The sequence below is a fragment of the Ctenopharyngodon idella genome, chromosome 8, assembly GCF_019924925.1.
Source record: "Ctenopharyngodon idella isolate HZGC_01 chromosome 8, HZGC01, whole genome shotgun sequence".
Classification (NCBI taxonomy): domain Eukaryota; kingdom Metazoa; phylum Chordata; class Actinopteri; order Cypriniformes; family Xenocyprididae; genus Ctenopharyngodon; species Ctenopharyngodon idella.
This window is the reverse complement of record NC_067227.1, coordinates 212,695-234,239: the sequence shown is the minus strand read 5'-3', so window position 1 is coordinate 234,239 and position 21,545 is coordinate 212,695. Positions and strand designations below refer to the sequence as shown.

Here is a 21,545-nt window from a genome sequence, read left to right as displayed (position 1 = left end):
CACAACAACAAACAAACAGTCGTAGATCATCCAGGTAACCACACACAGTATTAAGAATCAAGGGTTCCCAAACTTTTGAACAGGGTTATTTTCATAAATTCAGCTATTTTTTTTGTCTTGTGGACTATATGTAAACATCTTTTATGTAAAATATCTTCATCAGGACAGTACTAAATAAAAAATAACATGCATTTTGTATGTTCTCTCTTATTTTGTTAAAATTATTCACATTTTCACAGATTCTGCAATGGGTTCCTAAACTTGCATACCACTGTATATCAAGAGTGGTTTTATCATGTTCACTTGAATTTTAGTTTGGCAGATAAAACATCTTCATTTACTAAATGTTTGAAACAACATGAAAATTAGCATTTGTGTAAATGGATTATCATTTGAATCATTGAAGTCCATTTACACAAATAAGCATTTTTGACTCAAATACTTGTAGTTAGTGAGATTTAAGGCGGGTGCACACAGTTGTACAGTCTGACATAAATGACAGCTGAGATCCCACAGTGTGACATGAGGATCATGTTCGTACAGTCTGACAAGCAACAATCGTAAAGGACTATTATATATCGCACAGTGTGCACCCGCCTTTAGTCCTTGTGACAACCTGCTCATCTCCCTTATTTGTTTGCACTGAAGTTTCTGTGTGATAGCAGTCTCAGGTCTGTTTATTGTTGTGTCCACAGAGGTGTCTGGTCCAGGTTACGTTCAGCCCAACACTGTCTGATGATGTGATCAAAGCACAGGCTGTTCGCCGGAGGAACGAGTTTCACACTAACACCAGCAGCTGCCAACATACACAACCTGACAGCAAAGTAAGGAGCATCAATCATATCACTTCTCACACAACATACAGTATTGCCAGCTGTTGTAAATTCCCTGCTATCTTCGTCCATCTACAGAGTAAAATGGAAACTCCGTTGCTTTTGGTAAAAGATCAAGGCAGCAAAGTGACGCCTGCAAACAGCAGCACCGTCCGCTCCCCGAGCCCAGCAGACGTTCAAGCAGGGTAAAAACAGTCTGCGTTTTGTGACGTTGCCATAATTTTCAGGGGACGCTTGAAAATATAATTTTATTTCTATTATTTCTTCACAGCTCTGTTGAATATTTGGCTGCGAAGGCCTCACTCCTGCGCTCTTTTACTGAGCGTCGCACTCGCCATGTCATATCCTGCTTCACCTCTACATCAGACACGTCAGAGGAGCCCAGATACAGGTGATGAGGACATAAAACTGATGAAAATGTTTCCTTCAAAACATCTTTCAAATGTTCAAAAAAAAGTTTAAGCTTCACCAGGTAATTTTTTGTAAAAACTTATAAAGTGCTGTAAAAAGTGTATCCAAAGTCCCTTTCAAGGAAAGGCTGTTCACTCTGTGGCCAAATTTGTTTGGACCAAGTCCTATCTATTTGAATGGGGGAATCCTGAAATCTCAAAAACTACTTGCTGAACTCACAATTAAATAATATATTTCAAATTAGCACCAAAAATCAGACATGAACTGTCCCATAAACAGGGCTGTACATTAACTTTTTTTTGCACATAGCACTGGTGCTACAGAGGTTGAAAGTTTTGTAGCACAGGTCGGCACAATTGTAGCACGAGTACATGTCTGAAAATAACCACAAGTAGTGCAGTTCATTACTTAAACAGGCATGTGACTGACAAAAGGACTGGTAATGTTCTATACAGGGCACACAAAATACAACCCTTAACCAGAAATGTGTTACAAAAATATGAAAACATTTTCTTTATTTACCAAAAATGGCAGACTGCGGGAACGTAGCCCTTACTGCTTAACATTGTCAATTTTGTTTATATAGCCCAGGGGTGGAGAACTCCGGTCCTGGAGAGCCTCAGTCCTACAGAGTTTAGCTCCAACCCTGATAAGAACTCACCTGCCTATAGCTTTCTAGCAACCTTTCAAACCTTGATTAGCTTGTTCAGGTGTGTTTGATTAGGGTTGGAGCTGAACTCTGCAGGACTGTGGCTCTCCAGGACCCCTGATATAGCCTAATATCTCTGATCACAATCCAAACCTCAACATCCATTCAACCTCACAACAACATAAAACTTAAGTAAAATTCAATTTAAAGGAGAGCTACATTTCTCATTTTCTTATAGTAGATGATTTCTGCCACCTGGTGGAAAACAAGCACTTTTAAAATAAAAATGGCATGAAATTATTACTATAACCAGTAGATGGCTGCAGAGGACCACTCATGAGCTCATCATTTGCTATACAGGTGCTGGTCATATAATTAGAATATCATCAAAAAGTTGATTTATTTCACTAATTCCATTCAAAAAGTGAAACTTGTATATTATATTCATTCATTACACACAAACTGATATATTTCAAATGTTTATTTCTTTTCATTTTGATGATTATAACTGACAACTAAGAAAATCCCAAATTCAGTATCTCAGAAAATTAGAATATTGTGAAAAGGTTCAATATTGAAGACACCTGGTGCCACACTCTAATCAGCTAATTAACTCAAAACACCTGCAAAGGCCTTTAAATGGTCTCTCAGTCTAGTTCTGTAGGCTACACAATCATGGGGAAGACTGCTGACTTGACAGTTGTCCAAAAGATGACCATTGACACCTTGCACAAGGAGGGCAAGACACAAAAGGTCATTGCAAAAGAGGCTGGCTGTTCACAGAGCTCTGTGTCCAAGCACATTAATAGAGAGGCGAAGGGAAGAAAAAGATGTGGTAGAAAAAAGTGTACAAGCAATAGGGATAACCGCACCCTGGAGAGGATTGTGAAACAAAACCCATTCAAAAATGGAGATTCACAAAGAGTGGACTGCAGCTGGAGTCAGTGCTTCAAGAACCACTACGCACAGACGTATGCAAGACATGGGTTTCAGCTGTCGCATTACTTGTGTCAAGCCACTCTTGAACAACAGACAGCGTCAGAAGCGTCTCGCCTGGGCTAAAGGCAAAAAGGACTGGACTGCTGCTGAGTGGTCCAAAGTTATGTTCTCTGATGAAAGTAAATTTTGCATTTCCTTTGGAAATCAGGGTCCCAGAGTCTGGAGGAAGAGAGGAGAGGCACACAATCCACGTTGCTTGAGGTCCAGTGTAAAGTTTCCACAGTCAGTGATGGTTTGGGGTGCCATGTCATCTGCTGGTCTTGGTCCACTGTGTTTTCTGAGGTCCAAGGTCAACGCAGCCGCATACCAGGAAGTTTTAGAGCACTTCATGCTTCCTGCTGCTGATCAACTTTATGAAGATGCAGATTTCATTTTCCAACAGGACTTGGCACCTGCACACAGTGCCAAAGCTACCAGTACCTGGTTTAAGGACCATGGTATCCCTGTTCTTAATTGGCCAGCAAACTCGCCTGACCTTAACCCCATAGAAAATCTATGGGGTATTGTGAAGAGGAAGATGCGATATGCCAGACCCAGCAATGCAGAAGAGCTGAAGGCCACTATCAGAGCAACCTGGGCTCTTATAACACCTGAGCAGTGCCACAGACTGATCGACTCCATGCCACGCCGCATTGCTGCAGTAATTCAGGCAAAAGGAGCCCCAACTAAGTATTGAGTGCTGTACATGCTCATACTTTTCATGTTCATACTTTTCAGTTGGCCAAGATTTCTAAAAATCCTTTCTTTGTATTGGTCTTAAGTAATATTCTAATTTTTTGAGATACTGAATTTGGGATTTTCCTTAGTTGTCAGTTATAATCATCAAAATGAAAAGAAATAAACATTTGAAATATATCAGTCTGTGTGTAATGAATGAATATAATATACAAGTTTCACTTTTTGAATGGAATTAGTGAAATAAATCAACTTTTTGATGATATTCTAATTATATGACCAGCACCTGTAATTATTTTCATGTTTTGCTTTTTGACTGTTATTGCTATTATATCAAACTTTTATTGTATCGAAGTATGAAATAGCAAGTGCAGGAAAATTCACAAAGTCTCATACCATTTAGATGAAGGGAACTTTTTTCTTTTTTTTAATAAGCCCAGACCCCAACCCCCAAGCAAAACTTTAGTCATATGGCACCTATTTCATACATAGAATGAGCTGCACGTCAAATACATCACACATCACACAAGTAAAAATAGCAAAATAATGTAATACATACAGGAGAATACCGTAAAACCACAACATAATGCAAGCCAGGGTAAAAAGATATGTTTTTAACTTTTTTTTTAAATCGAAAGAACTTGCTATCTGTGGTAATGAATTGCATAACTTTGGGGCATAATTAACAAATCTGCATCCTCAATTTTCTTTCCTCTGTTGCTGGGAACCTCCAGTAAACCAGCAGATGATCTTAATATTCTTGGTGGAATATAATTAATGAGAGTTGGCAATATAGTTTGGTCCTTGCCCATTACAGGCTCTGCATGTAAGGAGGAGGACCTTAAAATTGATTCAAAATTTTATAGGAAGCCAGTGAAAAGCAGCTAAAACTGGAGTTATATGTTCTCTCTTTCTGGTTGTAGTTAATAGCCGAGCTGCTGCATTTTGGATGAGCTGTCCAGTCAAGTCTTATCAATTGTTTTTTTGTTTTGTTTTTGTGGAAGACGGGTAAAAAGTGCATTATAAAGTTATAAAATAATTTTTCAGGAACAGAAAACTCAAATGAGATACACGTTTTTTGTATTAATAAAAGAGTGTAATGCCATCCATACACTACACAACTTTCAAAGTCGTTGGATTGTTGTTCTTTTCACACTACACAACTGCCCGTCAACATCGACAGTGTCATTTTCAGTCAAAACATTTCATGCTACAAGACTTGGATGATGGATCACAGGCAAGTCTACTAAACCAGGGAACTAAACTAGACACAAGGAGTCACTAGAGAAACAAACAAGGGCATAATCAGTCTCTAAGAAAACCCAAACTAAACTAAATTTTGCATCTGAAAGGGAAACTCCTACAAATGAGGTCAATAAGTGACAATAAGGTCAACCGCAAAAATAACCCTGTCCACGCCTTTTTAGCGGGTTTGCGATGGCGCAAGATGCCACCGAAAATCGGGCTTAAAGTAGCATAAAAGGTTATCGCCCCTCCATTAGCAGCAATAACTGTGAGCGAACACTTCCTGAGGTTTTGACCCGCTCCTCCTCGCAGAACCACTTCTGCTCAGTGACATTTGTAGGCTTTCTTTCGAGCATGAACTGCACATTCAGGTTCAAGTCTGGACTTTGACTTGGACATTCCAAAAGAAAAATCTTGTTTTCCAACCATTCTGAGGTTGACTTTCTTGAATGTTTCAATTATTTTCTTGCTGCATAACCCAACTGTGCTTCAGCTTCAGTTTATGGACATTCTCCTGAATGGTTCTCTGATACAGAGCAGAATTCATAGTTCCTTTAATAATGGCAAAATGTTGAGCAAAACATCCCCAAATCATCACACTACTGCTGTGAGGTTCTTTTTATGAAATGCAGTGTTTGGTTTCATGAAACACAACAGTTTCTGCCATCAAAAATTACAGTTTTAATTCATCTGTCCATAAGACATTGTTGTGGAATTCTTGAAGATCATCCAAGTGCTTCGCAAATGTGAGGCAAGCTTTTGTGCAATGATTTTTACTTTTCCATGAATCCCATTTTGTGCCCAATGTCTTTCTTAGGGCAAGAGACACGCAAAGATATTTCCATGTTGCTCTGAGTTTCTTTAACTTCTGGATAATTTCAGGTCTTGCTCTGGGAAAGGCCAGTTGGTCACTCCTTGGAAGATCAACTATTTCAAACTTTCTCCATTTGAATAATACATGGAGGGTTAAAGTCTTAGTAATGGCTTCGTAACCCAGACTGATTCACAATAAATTCTGCGCAGACATTCAGACAGGAAGCACTTTTTCAAGGCACTGTATTTATCTGCCTGCAAAAGGCCTGTTCATTTAAAAGTGTTTGAATATTCTGACAGAATTACGTTCTTTGCAAACGACATATAAATCTGTCACAAAGTATGTTATCCAACACGCACAATGACGACGAAGGGGTAAATCAAACTTAATTAGCAAGTCCGACCTGACGGCCGTCTCTGTACTCCTCCCCCGCCTGCAACCGGCAGATCTCACCAGCCGGTGGCAGGCTAGTCTAGTTCATCTCGAACAAGCCTAATAGCAGTGAAGTGATGCAACTGACACTGGTAGGTCACATGATAATGACAACATGGCAAAAGTAGCATGTCTGGATGACATTCAAACCACACACACTATATAGAACATACTTTTTTAGCGGTTGTGAAATAATTACTTATTCAAAATAAGTGCCTACTCAAGAGAATATGTGATTTCGGACGCAGCCTATGTTTTAGGAAAACTTTCTCTAGGTATTTGGACTTTATAGTGACACCTGTCGGTGTGGACGCAGCATCACACACAAGCAAAAGTTTTCCTAGTAGAAACTTCTTATTAATGAATTATTTATTCAGTGAACGAAGGTGTCGATTAATGGGGTCACCGAACAACACTCATCTGGTCATCTTCATCTCATATGAGTTATCATCAATAGAAAGTTTGACAAAAATATTGTTTACTTCTTTAGGAGTAAACCTTTTTAAAGGGAAAAAATACTGCATGAACTTTTTAAATAAAGACAACACTGACTGAGCTCAACGGTGTTTGCAGCCCACATGAGACGCTGTATCTGGAGTTACACTGTCCAGCCGTCAGACCAGCTCTACTGCTCATCTCTGACAGCCACACCATCCACTTCAGTCAGGTGGCAGTAGGTGAGACACGACTGACTATCAACTCAACTGTTACTGCTGGTATTTTACCTGTTCACTTGTAATGATTTTTACCTTGTAGGTCAGAAGGTGTTGAAAAAGGTGATCATCCAGAACATTTCCTCAGAGTTTGTAAAGGTATCTTTTCCAATCCTTTATCCTTTCTTAATATCTTTAATAAGTCAATATAAAGAAATAATGTGTAACTTACACTACCAGTTTGGAATAATTAGGATTTTTTAACATTTATTTTGAAAGAATATTGTGAAATATTATTACAATGTGAAATATTATTACAATGTAAAACAGCTGTTTTCTATGTGAATATATAGTAAAGTGTAATTTATTCCTGTGATCAAAGCTGAATTTTCAGCATCATTACTCCAGTCTTCAGTGTCACATGATCCTTCAGAAATCATTCTAAGATGATGGTTTGATGCTCAAGAAACAGTTCTGATTTCTGAACTCCACCCACAGAAATTACATCAGTAACACACTGATCTACAAAAATAATCTCTTTTCAAAAAATGACAATTCAAGCCGATTTACAGCTCAAATAACACAGAATTAATTAAGGCACTTGTTAACTAAAATACAAGGATCACATTTCTGCTGTTAATCCATAGAATTCCATTGTAAGTATATACAGTATATATAAAACAATTATTCTCCAACAGATCTTGTCAATAGAACTGTATTGAAGCTAAACCATTTCTTAAATGTTGTTAATGACAGGTATTATGAAGTTCTTGTGGTAGAAATGCTGCTGTTCGTTTTTGTCCAGTTATGTATTGTGTTTGACATCAGCTTTAATCTGACTTTCAGCTGACATCATCACTGCTGGATGTGAACGGGCCGTTTTCTGTGCTGAACGCCATGCGTCCCTTCGGTCCTGAAGACACACACGTGCTCCTGATCGCATTTACACCCTCTGTGGCCAAGAAGGTGAGCGCTGCTGCCACCCATACACAAATCATAGCAAAAGTGCTTCATATTATTCTCAGTATCTGAACGTAAGGGCTTCGCTACACCAGCTGATTGTAGAATAGAGATAACTAAATGTAGATGCTTGATAGATGCTTTAATATTAAACCGTGTATTAGTAGTTACAGAGAAATAGATTTAAATGGAGTGATTAAAGTGCCCCTATTATGCTATTTTAAAGCTTCCTAATGTTGTTTTGGATCTCCTACAACAGGTTCACATGAATCCAAGGTCAAACACACTTTAATTTTCTCATAATATCCACTGCAGCTTCAGCTCTTTTCTCTCAGTGTCTGAAACGGTTCGATCAAGGATTCAGTCTCTCTAAACCCCGCCTTTCTGAGAGCCTGCTCTGTTCTGATTGGTCAGACAGACATCCCAAAGATCCCAAAAAAAGTTGTAAATGTAAAATGTTGTAAAACAAATCCATATGAATTGAGCGGTTTAATCCAAGGCCATGTTTACACCTGGTATAAAGAAGATTTTTGGTCGTCCGGATCACAAGTGGACGACGCTAAATAAATGGGGTCTAAAGCGTTTTGAGCTTGTCCACTTGTGACCACTTCCAGAGGTAGTTGAAAATGCTTTCAACCGGATTGTTTTTGTAGTGTAGACGCGAATGTGTTAGAATCTGCCATTGAGCCAATGCTGCTATTCATAACGGGGAAATGTTTTGTTGTTTTGTCAGTATTATGAAACTCTGGAGGTGAGCTGCAGTCAGATGTCGCTGGAGATCGCTCTCTGTGCTGAAGCTGTCAATCCCATCATCACCTGCTCACATGAAGGACACGTTGACTTTGACTACGTTCCTGAAAACGAGAGCGCCTCACAAGTGTTCAGGGTATCGACTCTACGTTGGTCTTTGTCCGCTGATGTTGTGTTAATAACATTAGCAGATGCCTTCACTTTGACAGATGATGCACTGCAAAAAATGGTGTTCTTCCTCAGTATTTCTGTTAATTCTGTTATTTCTGTAAGTACAAATATCTAAACATTCTTAAATCAAGATACATTTACTGAAGAAGCAAAATGACTTGATATTAAGTTTAGTTTTCTGAAAAAATGTATCAAAATTTAGTGAGTTTATGCTTCACACAAGAAAAAATATCTGCCAATGGAGTAAGAAAAATAAATTTAATTCCAAGGGAAAACGAGATTATTTTTCTGACTCTGCTGGCAGATATTTTTATCTTGTTTTAAGCAAAAACTCACTTAATTTGGATACATTTCTCAGTATCTTAAATCATTTTGCTTCTTGAGTAAATATATCTTGATTTAAGAATTTAGATATTTGTAAGGAAAATCAAGAAAAAAATACTCAATATTTTTACATTATGTACACACCTGATAACTTTAGAAACATATACAGTTATCAAATTATACTTCAAATTATACTAAAATGTCAAAAAAAAAAAAATACCTTCAAGGTTGTACCCTTAAACGGACATCTTTGTACATTATTTACCCTTAAAAGTCTAATAGTAGTGGCTTAAGGGTATATATTACTACACTAAGGTACTAATACACACCTTTTTGGGGTAGATAAGGTTCAAAATTGCGTTTAAAGGTACTGCCCTGCTAAAGTACAATTTTTTAAAATATTTTTTCTGACTGTAAAATGAGTTGTGATGGGCTGAATAGTGTCATGCTGCAGCTCAACACTAGAGGTCACTGTCACCATAGTATCAGTTCTGTTGACTGTGTTTCTGTGCAGTTTTACATGCTGTTTCTTGTTCATTGTAATGAGCTCCTCGTTTTATTCACCTTGTAGTATATATTACTGGTTGTGTAGAGAAAAAAAAAAAAAGAATAGCAAAGCTGAATTTTCATCATCATTACTCCAGTCTTCAGTGTCACATGATCCTTCAGAAATCATTGTAAGGTAATATATATGAGTTTGTTAATGGACTGATGGCCTTTCTCTCTGGTGTATGTAGCTGCAGAACCTGTCCTCTCTGGATGTGCGCTTCAGTGTGCTGTTAGACAGCCAGCGTCTCACAGAAGTCATGGACTCCACAGCACATGTGGGTGAGTTACAGGCACACACTCATCTTCTCTCTCTTCTCTCCTGTGGAATAGAAGCATGTGACTGGAGATTCTGCCGATACAACACAACATGCCTTTTAGAGAAATGTTCCCCCAAATTTTGTCATCATTTAAACAACCCGTTCAACTTTCTTTCTTCTGAGAATGTTTAGCAGAATGTTGATGCTTCTCTCTTTAAAGGGGACCTATTATGCACTTAATTCACTTTTTAAGGTGTTTGAACACAGATGTGTGTCCACAGTGTGTGTAAACAACCAGCCTATAATGGTAAAAATACTTTTTTTTATAATCCCCATTTATCATTTTCAATCTCTCAGAACACGCTGTTTGATATTTCCCCCTACTCCTACGTAAAAGTAGGGAAACCCCGCCCATGACTGGTGACGATCTGACCTGTTAGCATAGACACACCCCTGAGTGAGAACAGAGTCCGCCATTTCTGTGTACTCGCTGTATCAGCTAGAGATATACAATGTCTGTGCTAAAAAACATTACAGATGTTCTGTTGTTGGATGTATTAATGAACACACGAGGCTCCATAGACTCCTGCCATCTGAGTCACTGAGGACACTGTAGTTGAAGTTATTACTCAAAGATGGATCAGTACAAACTGTACGTGATCCTCTCCGGAGCGATACAGGTCTCAGCAGAGAGAGAGAGCGTGCGCTTTATTACAGTCCATCGGAGTTGTTTTACGGATATAAAGTTTACCAGTTTATTAAGCACCCCAGAAAAGGCATAAGGTCTGTTTATGTTTGTTTACTGTTAGTTGTAACGAGTGATTCTGTGTAATTCGCTGTGTATGTTGATGATAATGCAAGGGAGAGTTTATAGATAAAAGACTTTAATGCCACTTCTTGTACTGTGTTTTTATGGTGGTTTTCTGGAGTGATAACGTATGCGTCATCTTTTGTGTGATGTACAATAATGTTCATAAACACATCAGTAAAGATTTGGCCATCATTCGGACGGGTCCGCTACAACAGGCTTGTACTAATAGTGGATAAAGGCAAGATGACAACATAAGATATAAATGCAATTAAACTAAACTACACCTGTTCTGTCTCCATGCAGCATATATTCTCTGGCTCTGTAGGCATCATTTTCAGACTCCAATTCGAACTAAACACAGCTACAGAGGCCCTGTCCCAAATGGCACACTTCATGTGCACTTTCGGTCTTGTGGTCTTACAATGGCCGCTGCGTGCACGTGTCCGTTAAGTCCACAAGACCGTAGGGTGTCCCATTCGTCATTTAAGCTTAAAGCAGGGTGCTCGTGAGCGCCCTCGATGCGCACTTCTGCTGAGCCCGCAAAACTGTGAGCTACGCAGAGGACTTTACCTGGCAGTCAAAGCGGCATTACGTCGTGAAAGTGCGGACTCAGAGGAAGACCGTGAGGGTTTAGGGTGCCATTTGGGACAGGGCAGAGAGTTTCTGACATTATTAGTGCGTGAGATTGTTCTGTCACTGAAGCTCGGAGCATCAGCTCTTGAAGCTCCGCCCTCTTAGGCCATGACCAGCAGCTCATTTGCATTTAAAGGGTACACACTAAAACGGCGGGTTTTTGCTCAACCCCAAAAAGTGGCAAGTTTAACATGTTATAAAAAATGATCTGTGGGGTATTTTGAGCTAAAACTTCAGTTACACACTCTGGGGACATCAGAGACTTATATTACATCTATTAAAAAGGGGCATAATAGGTCCCCTTTAATGAAAGCAAAAGATTAGGGCTGTCAAGCTCCCAAAAAGCCAAAAACAAAAAGTGTCTTTCAAGCTAACGGGGAACTTTTTCTAACGTTCTGGCAAAGTTCTCTCAGAGTTATCTGGTCTGTAATAATGTTCTCAAAGTGCAAATAATGTTTGCAAAATTATAAAGTGGAATGTTCCCTTAACATTCATATAACCAAGAAAAAACATTTTTAAAACATTTAAAAAAACTGGACATTTTGAATGTTCATGGAACATTCAGATAAAACGTTTTCATAGCTTAAAGGGTTAGTTCACCCAAAAATGAAAATTTTGTCATTTATTACTCACCCTCATGCCGTTCCACACCCGTAAGACCTTCGTTAATCTTCGGAAGGCAAATTAAGATATTTTGGTTGAAATCCGATGGCTCAGTGAGGCCTGCATTCACAGCAATGACATTTCTTCTCTCAAGATCCATAAAGGTACTAAAAACATATTTAAATCAGTTCATGTGAGTACAGTGGTTCAATATTAATATTATAAAGCGATGAGAATATTTTTGGTGCGCCAAAAAAACAAAATAACGACTTATATAGTGATGGCTGATTTCAAAACACTGCTTCAGGAAGCTTCGGAGAGGAAATGTCATTGCTCCCTATGTAGGCCTCATGGAGCCATCGGATTTAAACAAAAATATCTTAATTTGTGTTCCGAAGATCAACGAAGGTTTTACAGGTGTGGAACAACATGAGGGTGAGTAATTAATGACAGAATTTTCATTTTTGGGTGAACTAACCCTTTAATCTGAATGTGAGCAGAAGGTTCTTGGAATATATTTTTGTTAGCTTGATAACAGTTGTCCATATGACACATGCCCTGTATTATATATGTTTTCTGAAGTCATGTAATAGTTTTGTAGTACTAGTGGTGTTTGTTGTCATTGACATCATATGCATTTGGAAGAACATGAGGGTCATGAGTAAATGATGACAGAATGTTCATTTTTGGGTGAGCTGTCCCTTTAAGAGCTCTTAACAACCTTAACATGAACAGCACACGCTCATTTACTGGCGTATACAGTACCTGTCAGAAGTCTGGAAACATTACAGTTTTTTAATGTTTCTGAAAGAAGAAAGAAAGAAGAAAATGTCATTTATTCCTGTGATCAAAGCTGAATTTTCAGCATCATTATTCCAGTCTTCAGTGTCACATGATCCTTCAGAAATCATTCTAATGTGATGATTTGATGCTCAAGAAACATTTCTGATTATTATCAATGTTGAAAACAGTTGTGCTGCTTCGTGTTTTAAAAAATATTACAGATCCCAAATTTTTGCCAGGTACAGTACAGCAGTGGCCAAAAGTGATGTCTGGCCATCTTCAAACTTTATTTAAATATTTTTAAACAAGATTTTGTAAGCATATTGTGTAGTTTTGCTTGGAGTCAATTATTTTATTTGTGATAATAACGCAATGAAACATGCCAAATTGTGCCAACAATTTTAGTTTAGGCTGTCATACAATGTAATTATGACACATGTAAGAACAATAGAGAACCAATTTAATATTAATAATGGATTTTGTTGTAGTCATGTAGGCTTTTTTCTGTCAGCTTTTTGTTTTTCTATGCATTTTTTTGCTTAGTAAAATAAAACTTGTAATAAAATCTGTAGTTTGCCTTTTTTTTTGCCAAATAATTTTGTCAGTTGTACTGTTCTTCCCTCTTATTTTAAATAATTAAAATTCTAAAATATTTTCCTCATATTTTGATGGTTTAATCAAACTTTATTAAAAACAAATATCCCCAAACCAACCCCTCCGGAGTCCAGACATCACTTTTGGCCAATACTGTACATGACAATTCTGCTCTAATCTGTGAAATCATCAATTAATATCATCATGCGCCCATCCTTCCTTTCAGGGACTCAGAACCACAGCGGGCTGAGTGTGTTCTGCGTGTCTCCATCAGGTGGAGCCATTTCTCCTGCCGCTGCTGCTGACATTACTGTGACCTTCCATCCCGATCATGAGAGTCTCCATTACAGAGATGTTCTGAGAGTGAAACTCCTGAACAAAGTGAGACACCTTCATCTTCACATCAATACAAACTACAGTCAGGATGGGAAATGGACTTTTTTGCCTCCTATGAATGCAAAAAGTTGCACTGCAAAAATTATTGCAAGACAAATTTGCCACTTGAATTACATTTTTTTTTTTTTACTCTATTGGCAATTTTTAGTGGCTTAAAGCAAAAACTTTGTTGCGTTTTGTTAGACTGGTGCAAGAAATTTTACTAACGTTGGTACTAAATTGATTTCTTGTCAAGGGCCGATCTAAGAAAAGTCGACCACCTCAGTAGCTAGTAGGCAAAATTACCCACCGCTGCAAAAAATATGCGGTAAAACTTTACAATAAGGTCTCATTTGTTAACATTAGTTAATGCATTAGCTAACATGAACTAACAATGAATAATATATTCTCTCAGCATTTATTTATCTTTGTTAACCTTAGTTAAGATCTAATTCATTGTTTATTGTTTGTTCATGTTATTTTACAGTGCATTAACAATTGTTGACAAATGCCACTATAGGGTTTTAAAAACATATTAGTAAATGTTGAAATTACCTTTGAGTAAGATTAATAAATGCTGTAGAAGTATTTTTCATTGTTAGTTTATGTTAACTAATGTAGTTGACTAATATTAAAAAATGAAACCTTATTGTAAAGTGTTATCAAGTATGCACATTTGGTTAGTGGTGTGTGTTCATTTCCCTCCCTGTTGGCAATATAATTATGGAATATGATTCTTAAACGCTGTTTAGTTATGTGCATACATATCATACACAGCAGTTCTGATATTTTGACCAAAGTAATTGTGTGTTTGTGAATGTGCTGATAGCAAACGGTGTGTGTGCTGGAGCTCAGGGGCTCTTCATGTCGACACAATATGTTTGTCTGTGGTGGGGATCCGGTAGAGGACTGTTCTGAATCACTCATCCCATCACATATATACACATCAGGGCATCAAGGTACTTTATTCCTTTCATGATGTAATCATGCTAAAGCTGTATTTCTTTCTGCAACCCTTCCACGTGGGTTGTTCGTAGTGTGCGTACTTTCTGTGTTGTGTTCTGTAGTCAGACTTTTGAATAAGGGCACAAAGTCTGGTCTACATTCCAGCTATACATGCCTGTCAGACATATGTATCAAAATTTCATTTGTATTAAATTTAAGGCCATAAAAAGTCTTAAAAATCTCAAATGCTATGAAAAAAGTCTTAATTATCATTTCATGTGGTCTTAAATTTAGAGAAAGAAAAATAGGAAACACAATGTTGCTTAATGTGATTTTTAAACTTCAGAAGGTGATGACATCTGTTTAACTTATAACATGAAAGTAAGGTTAATAATATAACTTAGAGAACAAAATTTTCAGTTTTACTCAAATTAGGGCTGATGCAAAAATGAGTACACCCCACTGAAAGTCTCTGGAGCAAAGCTAAATTTTAGACTAGAAATGTGTCATTTAACAAGAATTCAACCACAGGTGAGTCTAATTCTTCATTACACAGGTGTCCAGCAGACAGTTGACTATAAAAGGGTGTTAAAACCCCTTCCCATTTCATGCTGTCAGCAATGGCACCACATGGAAGAGAAATGTCACAAGACCTGAGAAAGAAAATCATTTCTTTACACCAGAAAGGTGAAGATCAGCAAAGCTTTACTTATCAGTCAGAATACTGAAGCAAAAGTGGTACAAACATTTAAAAAAGATGGAGCTGCAACCATCTCACAGAGACGTCCAGGTCGTCCACGGAAGTTAACACCTCGACAGGAGCGTCTTCTGATGAGAAGGGTTGAAGAAAATCGGCATGCAAGTTCACTGCAGTTATCTAAAGAAGTAGAAAGCCAAACTGGGGTGACTATTTCCAGTGACACAATACGGCGTACACTGCAGAGGAATGGCATGCATCTCCTGGGCTTTAGGAGAAGCCTCTCCTAAAGCCCAGGCACAAAAAAGCCCGCCTAGAGTTTGCCAGGGCCCATGCTGACAAAGATGAAGACTACTGGGACTCTATACTCTGGAGTGATGAGACCAAGATAAATGTTTTTGGAACTGATGGCTTCAAAACTGTATGGCGTCACAAAGGTGAGGAATACAAAGAAAAATGCATGGTGCCTACAGTGAAACATGGTGGTGTCAGTGTCCTTATGTGGGGCTGCATGAGTGCTGCTGGTGTCGGGAGCTGCATTTCATTGATGGCATCATGAATTCACAGATGTACTGCTCTACACTGAAAGAGAAGATGCTACCATCACTCCGTGCCCTTGGTCGTCGTGCACTTTTCCAACATGACAATGATCCTAAACGCACATCTAACGCCACTGTTGGATTTCTGAAGAAGAACAGGGTGAAAGTGATTCAGTGGCTCCTGATCTGAACCCAATCGAACACCTATGGGGAATTCTGAAGAGACAAGTTGAGCATCACTCTCCATCCAGCATCCAGTCTCTAAAAGAGCTCATTCTTGAAGAATGGAAAAAGATGTTGCAAAATGTCGCCAACTTGTTCGTTCCATGCCTAGAAGACTTGGTGCTGTCATTAAAAATCATGGAGGCCATACAAAGTACTAGATGTAGTAGTTTTTGTTGTGGGGTGTACTCATTTTTGCATCACCTTAATTTGAGTAAAACTGAAAAATGTGTAATCTAAGTTATATTAACCTTACTTTCATGTTATAAGTTAAACAGATGTTATATTAAACTTAGTCTTGTCAACATTTTGGAAATTGTTTTTGTGTTCATTGAGACATTGTTTATAATGTTACTTTTCAAAGGGGGTGTACTCATTTACGCTGAGTACTGTATACAGGGTTTACCAGGGTAACCGCTATATTTCTGCTGTTCCATAAGAACCACTTGCTGTCAGAGAATGAAACTGCATTTTCATTCAGCTGGTGGATTGAAAAGAAGCTAATGTGCATTCAAAAAATCTAAACGATTAGGATATTTAAATGAACAAATATAATCATTTAGAATGTTCACTCATCCTTTTTAAAAATGGTTGGGCAGCACTCTTTTCAAACGCTCTTCCCTTCTCTCATTGGTTAGACATTCAGGTGATCCTCACCCAAACTCACCACCAATGGGGTGAGTTTGGGCGAGGATCACCTGAATGAAATAGAATTTGAGGCAAAGCGATGTAATAAAAGCACTTTTTTTGAGCTGTTATCCCTGATCTCTGTGTCTTTGTCATTTTTTACACATATGTAGACAGCAGGAGTTTGCTGCTGACTTTTAGGAGTGAATATCAAGAGGGCAGAGCAATCACAGCCACACGCAAACTCCATGTGGGATATGTCCTCGGCTCAAAACCGGCCACAAAAAAAGTAAGTAAACCGTTCAACACAGTAGCATCTGAAGACATAATTCACAGTGATCAGTCAGTGACATGTTTGAAGTGGCTCATGCTGAGAAACCCTCTCTTCTGCTCTCAGACGGTTGAGTTTATCTGGGAGAATCTCTCACCTGTGGAGCAGCAGGGCTTCAGAGTCACACCAATGCAAGGAAGTGTGGATGCAGGACACAGACGTCCCGTCACCATCACCTGGATGCCATCTAGTGGCCTCGCTGTGAGTATTGAAATCAGAACCCTTTTTTTTTATCTTTTGTAATCCTCCCTTTTATTTGTGCCATACTTGAGTGACATAATGTTTTTATTACTGTGAACAAGAATGATTGTTACTAAATAAATAAATTTAAAAAGAAAGATTGGTTTGAACAAAAAAAAAAAAGCCTAGAAAGCTTCCTATTGCAAAAGAACATAGTTTATGTTATAATAAATATTTATAATTCAAAATTCTATAACATTGATTGATATAATATTGTGTGTAATCTGTGCTGTCATGTCCACTGGAGCCTCCAGTAGACTTACCTTATAGGCGTAGAGTATGACACCACAGTAACAACAGCACGGTTATGGGTTTGATTCTTCAGAATTACGCTGTAGGTTACAATATTACTGAAGTTTGTGTGTTTTACCTCAGCTTGTCCAGGCTTATCAGTCAGAAGTGTGTGTTTCTGTCTTCCAGCCGAACGCAGTGGTTCAAGCGTGTGCTCTGCTGACCGTCAGAGGAGACGAGACCGCCGTTTACCGCGTCACTCTGATGGCCCATACAGACAAAACTACAGCCACTTAGAATTTCATTCAAAATGTGTCATTATTTATTATTATGTAATTCACTGTTACTGAACCCTGATATTTCAATCTAGTTGAAGACATCTTTTTGGTCATTATTGATTTGATATGAGTTCATGCTCTGTGTAAAAGGTGAATATGGTTTCTGAATTGCAATACGCTGTGCAACAATAAATAATGATGTACAAAACATTTACAAAGATGCCTTTTTTATCAGAGGGAAGGAGACTCTTCTAAAAAAGCAAGAGAACAACTTTACAGATATAGCCTATAAAAATCACTCTCCATCAACATTAGAGCACGAATAACATAGATTAAAGGAGGAGCTCATACTGTATGATGGCTGTGTCAGTAACAGGTTCAGTTTTCACTGAAGATCTCCTCACAAATCTCATTCACACTTGAACATGGCACATCAGCTTAAATATTCAGAATGGAGAATTTGGGTTTAAATGACTACCAATTTGTCCAGAACTGGCCGTCCCAACAAATTCAGCCAATGAGCAGATTGTCTTTGAACCCTAAAGTTTCATCAGCTTGCAGGATCGGCTAGTTCGCCTTGCTACTGCTGATGTCAACAATTAACAGCCAAAGGAGACTGTAAACAAGTAAACAAAAAAATATATCCATAAGATATTTAGTTATTAGAGAGAAAAACGTTGAGAGGAACTAGACTCAGCTGGGAAGGTCATTCCTCTTCTGACTCTCTTATGAGAAGTAAATCGAACTGATGCTCCATGTTCCATGTGATTGGCTGATTGTTTCTGATGTCACACTCTGATGTGCACAAAGATTTTTTTTTTTTTTTTCCAAATGCTTTCATCAGATGTATTTTAAGTACAACAGACATTTCCTACATTATTCTTAAAACGGGGAGCACCATATGAAAGATATTTGAACAAATCAAACAATGTTTTCAGATCTTTTTTCTTTTTTTCAAACAAAAAGTGAGAAAAAACAAACAAGAAAGTAGTTTTCATGTGATTATGTGAAGTGCAGGTGTGAGGTTGTGTTGATGCACAGAGATTCTTAATAGATACTAAATAGGCAGACACAATTTTTTGAAATATTCTGACATAAATGATAATGTAACATGGAGATGGAGAGCAAGATCCATTTGCAACAAAAGCATTTATTTAAACAAACAAAACAAGAGTCAATCCATGCGCAGGGAGATGTAAACGAAAGCCAAGTAAATCCAAAGAACAGAGAAAGGCAGGCAAGAACAGAACTGACAACATCACACATGATACATCAACAATGGACAACACCAGAAACATTTGGGTATAAATACACAGGATAATGAAAGACTAACTTGGATCAATCACTAAAGCCGCGTTTCCACCGCAGGAACTTTCCCCAGGAACTAGGGACTTTGGGGTGGTACTCGGTGTGTTTCGACCACAGGAACCAGGGTCTAAATGACGTTCCGGGTAAAAATTCCCCCCTCAGAAAGTCCCTGCTCACAAGGTAGTTATTTTTCAAAGTTCAGGAACTTACAGGGGTAGGACTTGTGAGCTGAACATGCTGACTGGTTGAGTTCACGCAGCATTTTATTTCAACCACCATTTTTAGAAGTCTGTTGCAGTGTGTGCAGTAAGAGTTGTTTACTATTCGAATCAACAACGGAGTTTAAAAAAATATGACCAATGGACCAACGACGTTTAGGCTTATATGAAATTAAGCTTATATGCGGAGGACAAAATCCAGTGGGAACTGGAAATTCGCGCGCAGTCTTAAGGCACCGGACTAATCTTCACGGTACTTTAGACCATGATGGAAACACAACAGGGGAAAAAAGTTCCTGGAACAAATTGTTCCGTGTAATTTCGGTGGAAAAGCAGCTTAAGGCAACAAACAAGGGTATCTATAGAAACAAACACTGAACACTGGGACAAATGTGAACACTGGAAACAGAAAATACACTTCAAAATAGCAAAAACAAGAAACACAAAACCAGGGAACATGTAACAGAGCCCCCTTTATAGGGGAGCTATAATGCCCTTTTCACAAGATGTAATATAAGTCTCTGGTGTCCCCAGAATGTGTCTGTGAAGTTTCAGCTCAAAATACCCCACAGATCATTTATTATAGCTTGTCAAATTTGCCCCTATTTGGGTGTGAGCAAAAACACGCCGTTTTTGTGTGTGTCCCTTTAAATGCAAATGAGCTGCTGCTCTCGGCCCCCTTTCCAGAAGAGGGCGGAGCTTCAACAGCTCGTGCTTCGGTTGCTCAACAACAACAAAGCTGGAGAATCTCACGCAGCCAAAATGAGGATTGTCAGTAACGGTGTTCAGCCTTACATTGTTCAAACCGGAGTCGACACTGATGGAGAGACTCAGGAAGAAGTTACAACTTTTAGAATGAAACTGGACGTTTCTGAATGGTTAGTGAATAAATTTATGTAGTTGCTGTGGAGTTGATTCAACTCATCGACTAGCATGTGCCGTCATGTTAATCTTTTGTACAAAACCCGTATGGACGCCCACTATACAGTGTACCTGTTTGCCAAACAGAGCCATACACACCAGACTAACGTTTATGATTGCTATCAAATGCTGTGAATGGTCTAATATTTTTTCCAAAATATCGCTCGGACAGAAACACTCTTTTTTTTAGTAATCAAGCTTGTCAGGGTCAACTTCAGGCTATCCAAGCTAACGAGACTCTAAATAGTGTTTGTGCTCGTCTGTGCAGCCAACGACAGAACAGTTAGCATGCTTTGATCGAACTTTTTCCATGGCGTTAGAACTGTACACCGTTTTCACTTGCGAAAACAAAATGGCGGCGCCGTGGGTGGAAAGTGCAGATTAAGGGGCGGTAATATTAAAAATAAGATCACTTTCCTATGTCACAAGGGGGAGCAAAATCTGAGCGGCTCGTTTTTTCACATGTTTGCAGAGAAAGGCTTAACAAAACAAAGTTACTGGGTTGGTAGATGCACCGGGGACCCAATTAGAGCACTTAAACATGGAAAAAGTGAGATTTTCATGATTTGCCCCCTTTAAGGAGTGGATTCCAGATGCTCCAACAAACAAATATGAGTCCAGGAGGGTGGTGGAGTGGAGGAAGAGGAGGGGTGGAATGGCGGCCCAGGCCTGTGTGGTGGAAGTGGCCTTGAGACTGAAGCAAAGCCAGCAAAGTGAAGAGCCGGAGGAGCCAAGGTGGAGCAGAAGGATCGGGAGACCACCAAGGCAGGCCTGAAGACCACCAGGGCAGATCAGGAGACCATGGCGGAGCTGAGAGAGAGAGTCCACAGAGTTTAAAGAAAATCTCCATGGCTGTAACAGAGCCAGCGGGGGACACAGAAAGGACCAACATCTCTGAGGAATGTTTCCAGCATCTTGTTGAATCTATGACACGAAGAATTACATCAGTTCTGAAGGCAAACCCGGTGCTAGCAGGGTGTTCCTAATAAAGTGGCCGGTGAATCAAACCTAAATGAAATCTCTTCATCATATAAAGTAAGAACAAGGTTTACACTGCTCGATTTGTCTTCAAGAACTTTTCGAAGCTTGAACATGTTGGTTGTGTGGACTTTCAATGGATGGACAAAAATAATGAGAAAATGTTAAAAAATATCTTCAGTTGTGTTCAGGAAGTCCTATGGGTTTGGAAAGACATGAGGTTGAGTAAATCACAAGACCATCCCTTTAACCATTTCACAGTTCTCAGCTTTTTACTTGAGACATGCTCCAACATTGGTAGTTGAAGAAGGCTGACATACTGTAAGGGCATGGTAAAATATCTCTATGTTCCCACAAATAGCTAAACAGCTATCATCTGGGTCTTAAACCTGTACGTATCAGTGGAGCTATAGCTGGAATATTGCCTTGAGACTGATCTAATGCTGAATGTCAGTATGACATGTTCCAATTTCACAGTACATAAGAGTA

General features: G+C 38.7%; 1 protein-coding gene across 2 annotated transcripts in view; it reads left to right on the top strand.

Moving 5' to 3' along the window:
• cfap74 (cilia and flagella associated protein 74) overlaps window positions 1–17,841 on the top strand; it is a 71,488-nt gene extending 53,647 nt beyond the window's left edge. The window contains exons 27-39 of one of the 2 annotated variants that reach the window (XM_051904412.1): window positions 696–824; window positions 912–1,018; window positions 1,105–1,224; window positions 6,632–6,735; window positions 6,815–6,870; window positions 7,558–7,677; window positions 8,405–8,557; window positions 9,654–9,744; window positions 13,373–13,527; window positions 14,351–14,480; window positions 16,725–16,840; window positions 16,949–17,083; window positions 17,543–17,841. In XM_051904412.1, coding sequence (XP_051760372.1) covers window positions 696–824; window positions 912–1,018; window positions 1,105–1,224; window positions 6,632–6,735; window positions 6,815–6,870; window positions 7,558–7,677; window positions 8,405–8,557; window positions 9,654–9,744; window positions 13,373–13,527; window positions 14,351–14,480; window positions 16,725–16,840; window positions 16,949–17,083; window positions 17,543–17,650 — 1,524 coding nt within the window. In that variant the 3' untranslated portion in view covers window positions 17,651–17,841. Of the gene's footprint in view, window positions 1–695; window positions 1,019–1,104; window positions 1,225–6,631; window positions 6,736–6,814; window positions 6,871–7,557; window positions 7,678–8,404; window positions 8,558–9,653; window positions 9,745–13,372; window positions 13,528–14,350; window positions 14,481–16,724; window positions 16,841–16,948; window positions 17,084–17,542 lie in introns of both variants that reach the window. The other variant, XM_051904411.1, reaches the window with a different exon arrangement.
• The last annotated feature ends 3,704 nt before the right edge of the window (window positions 17,842–21,545 follow it).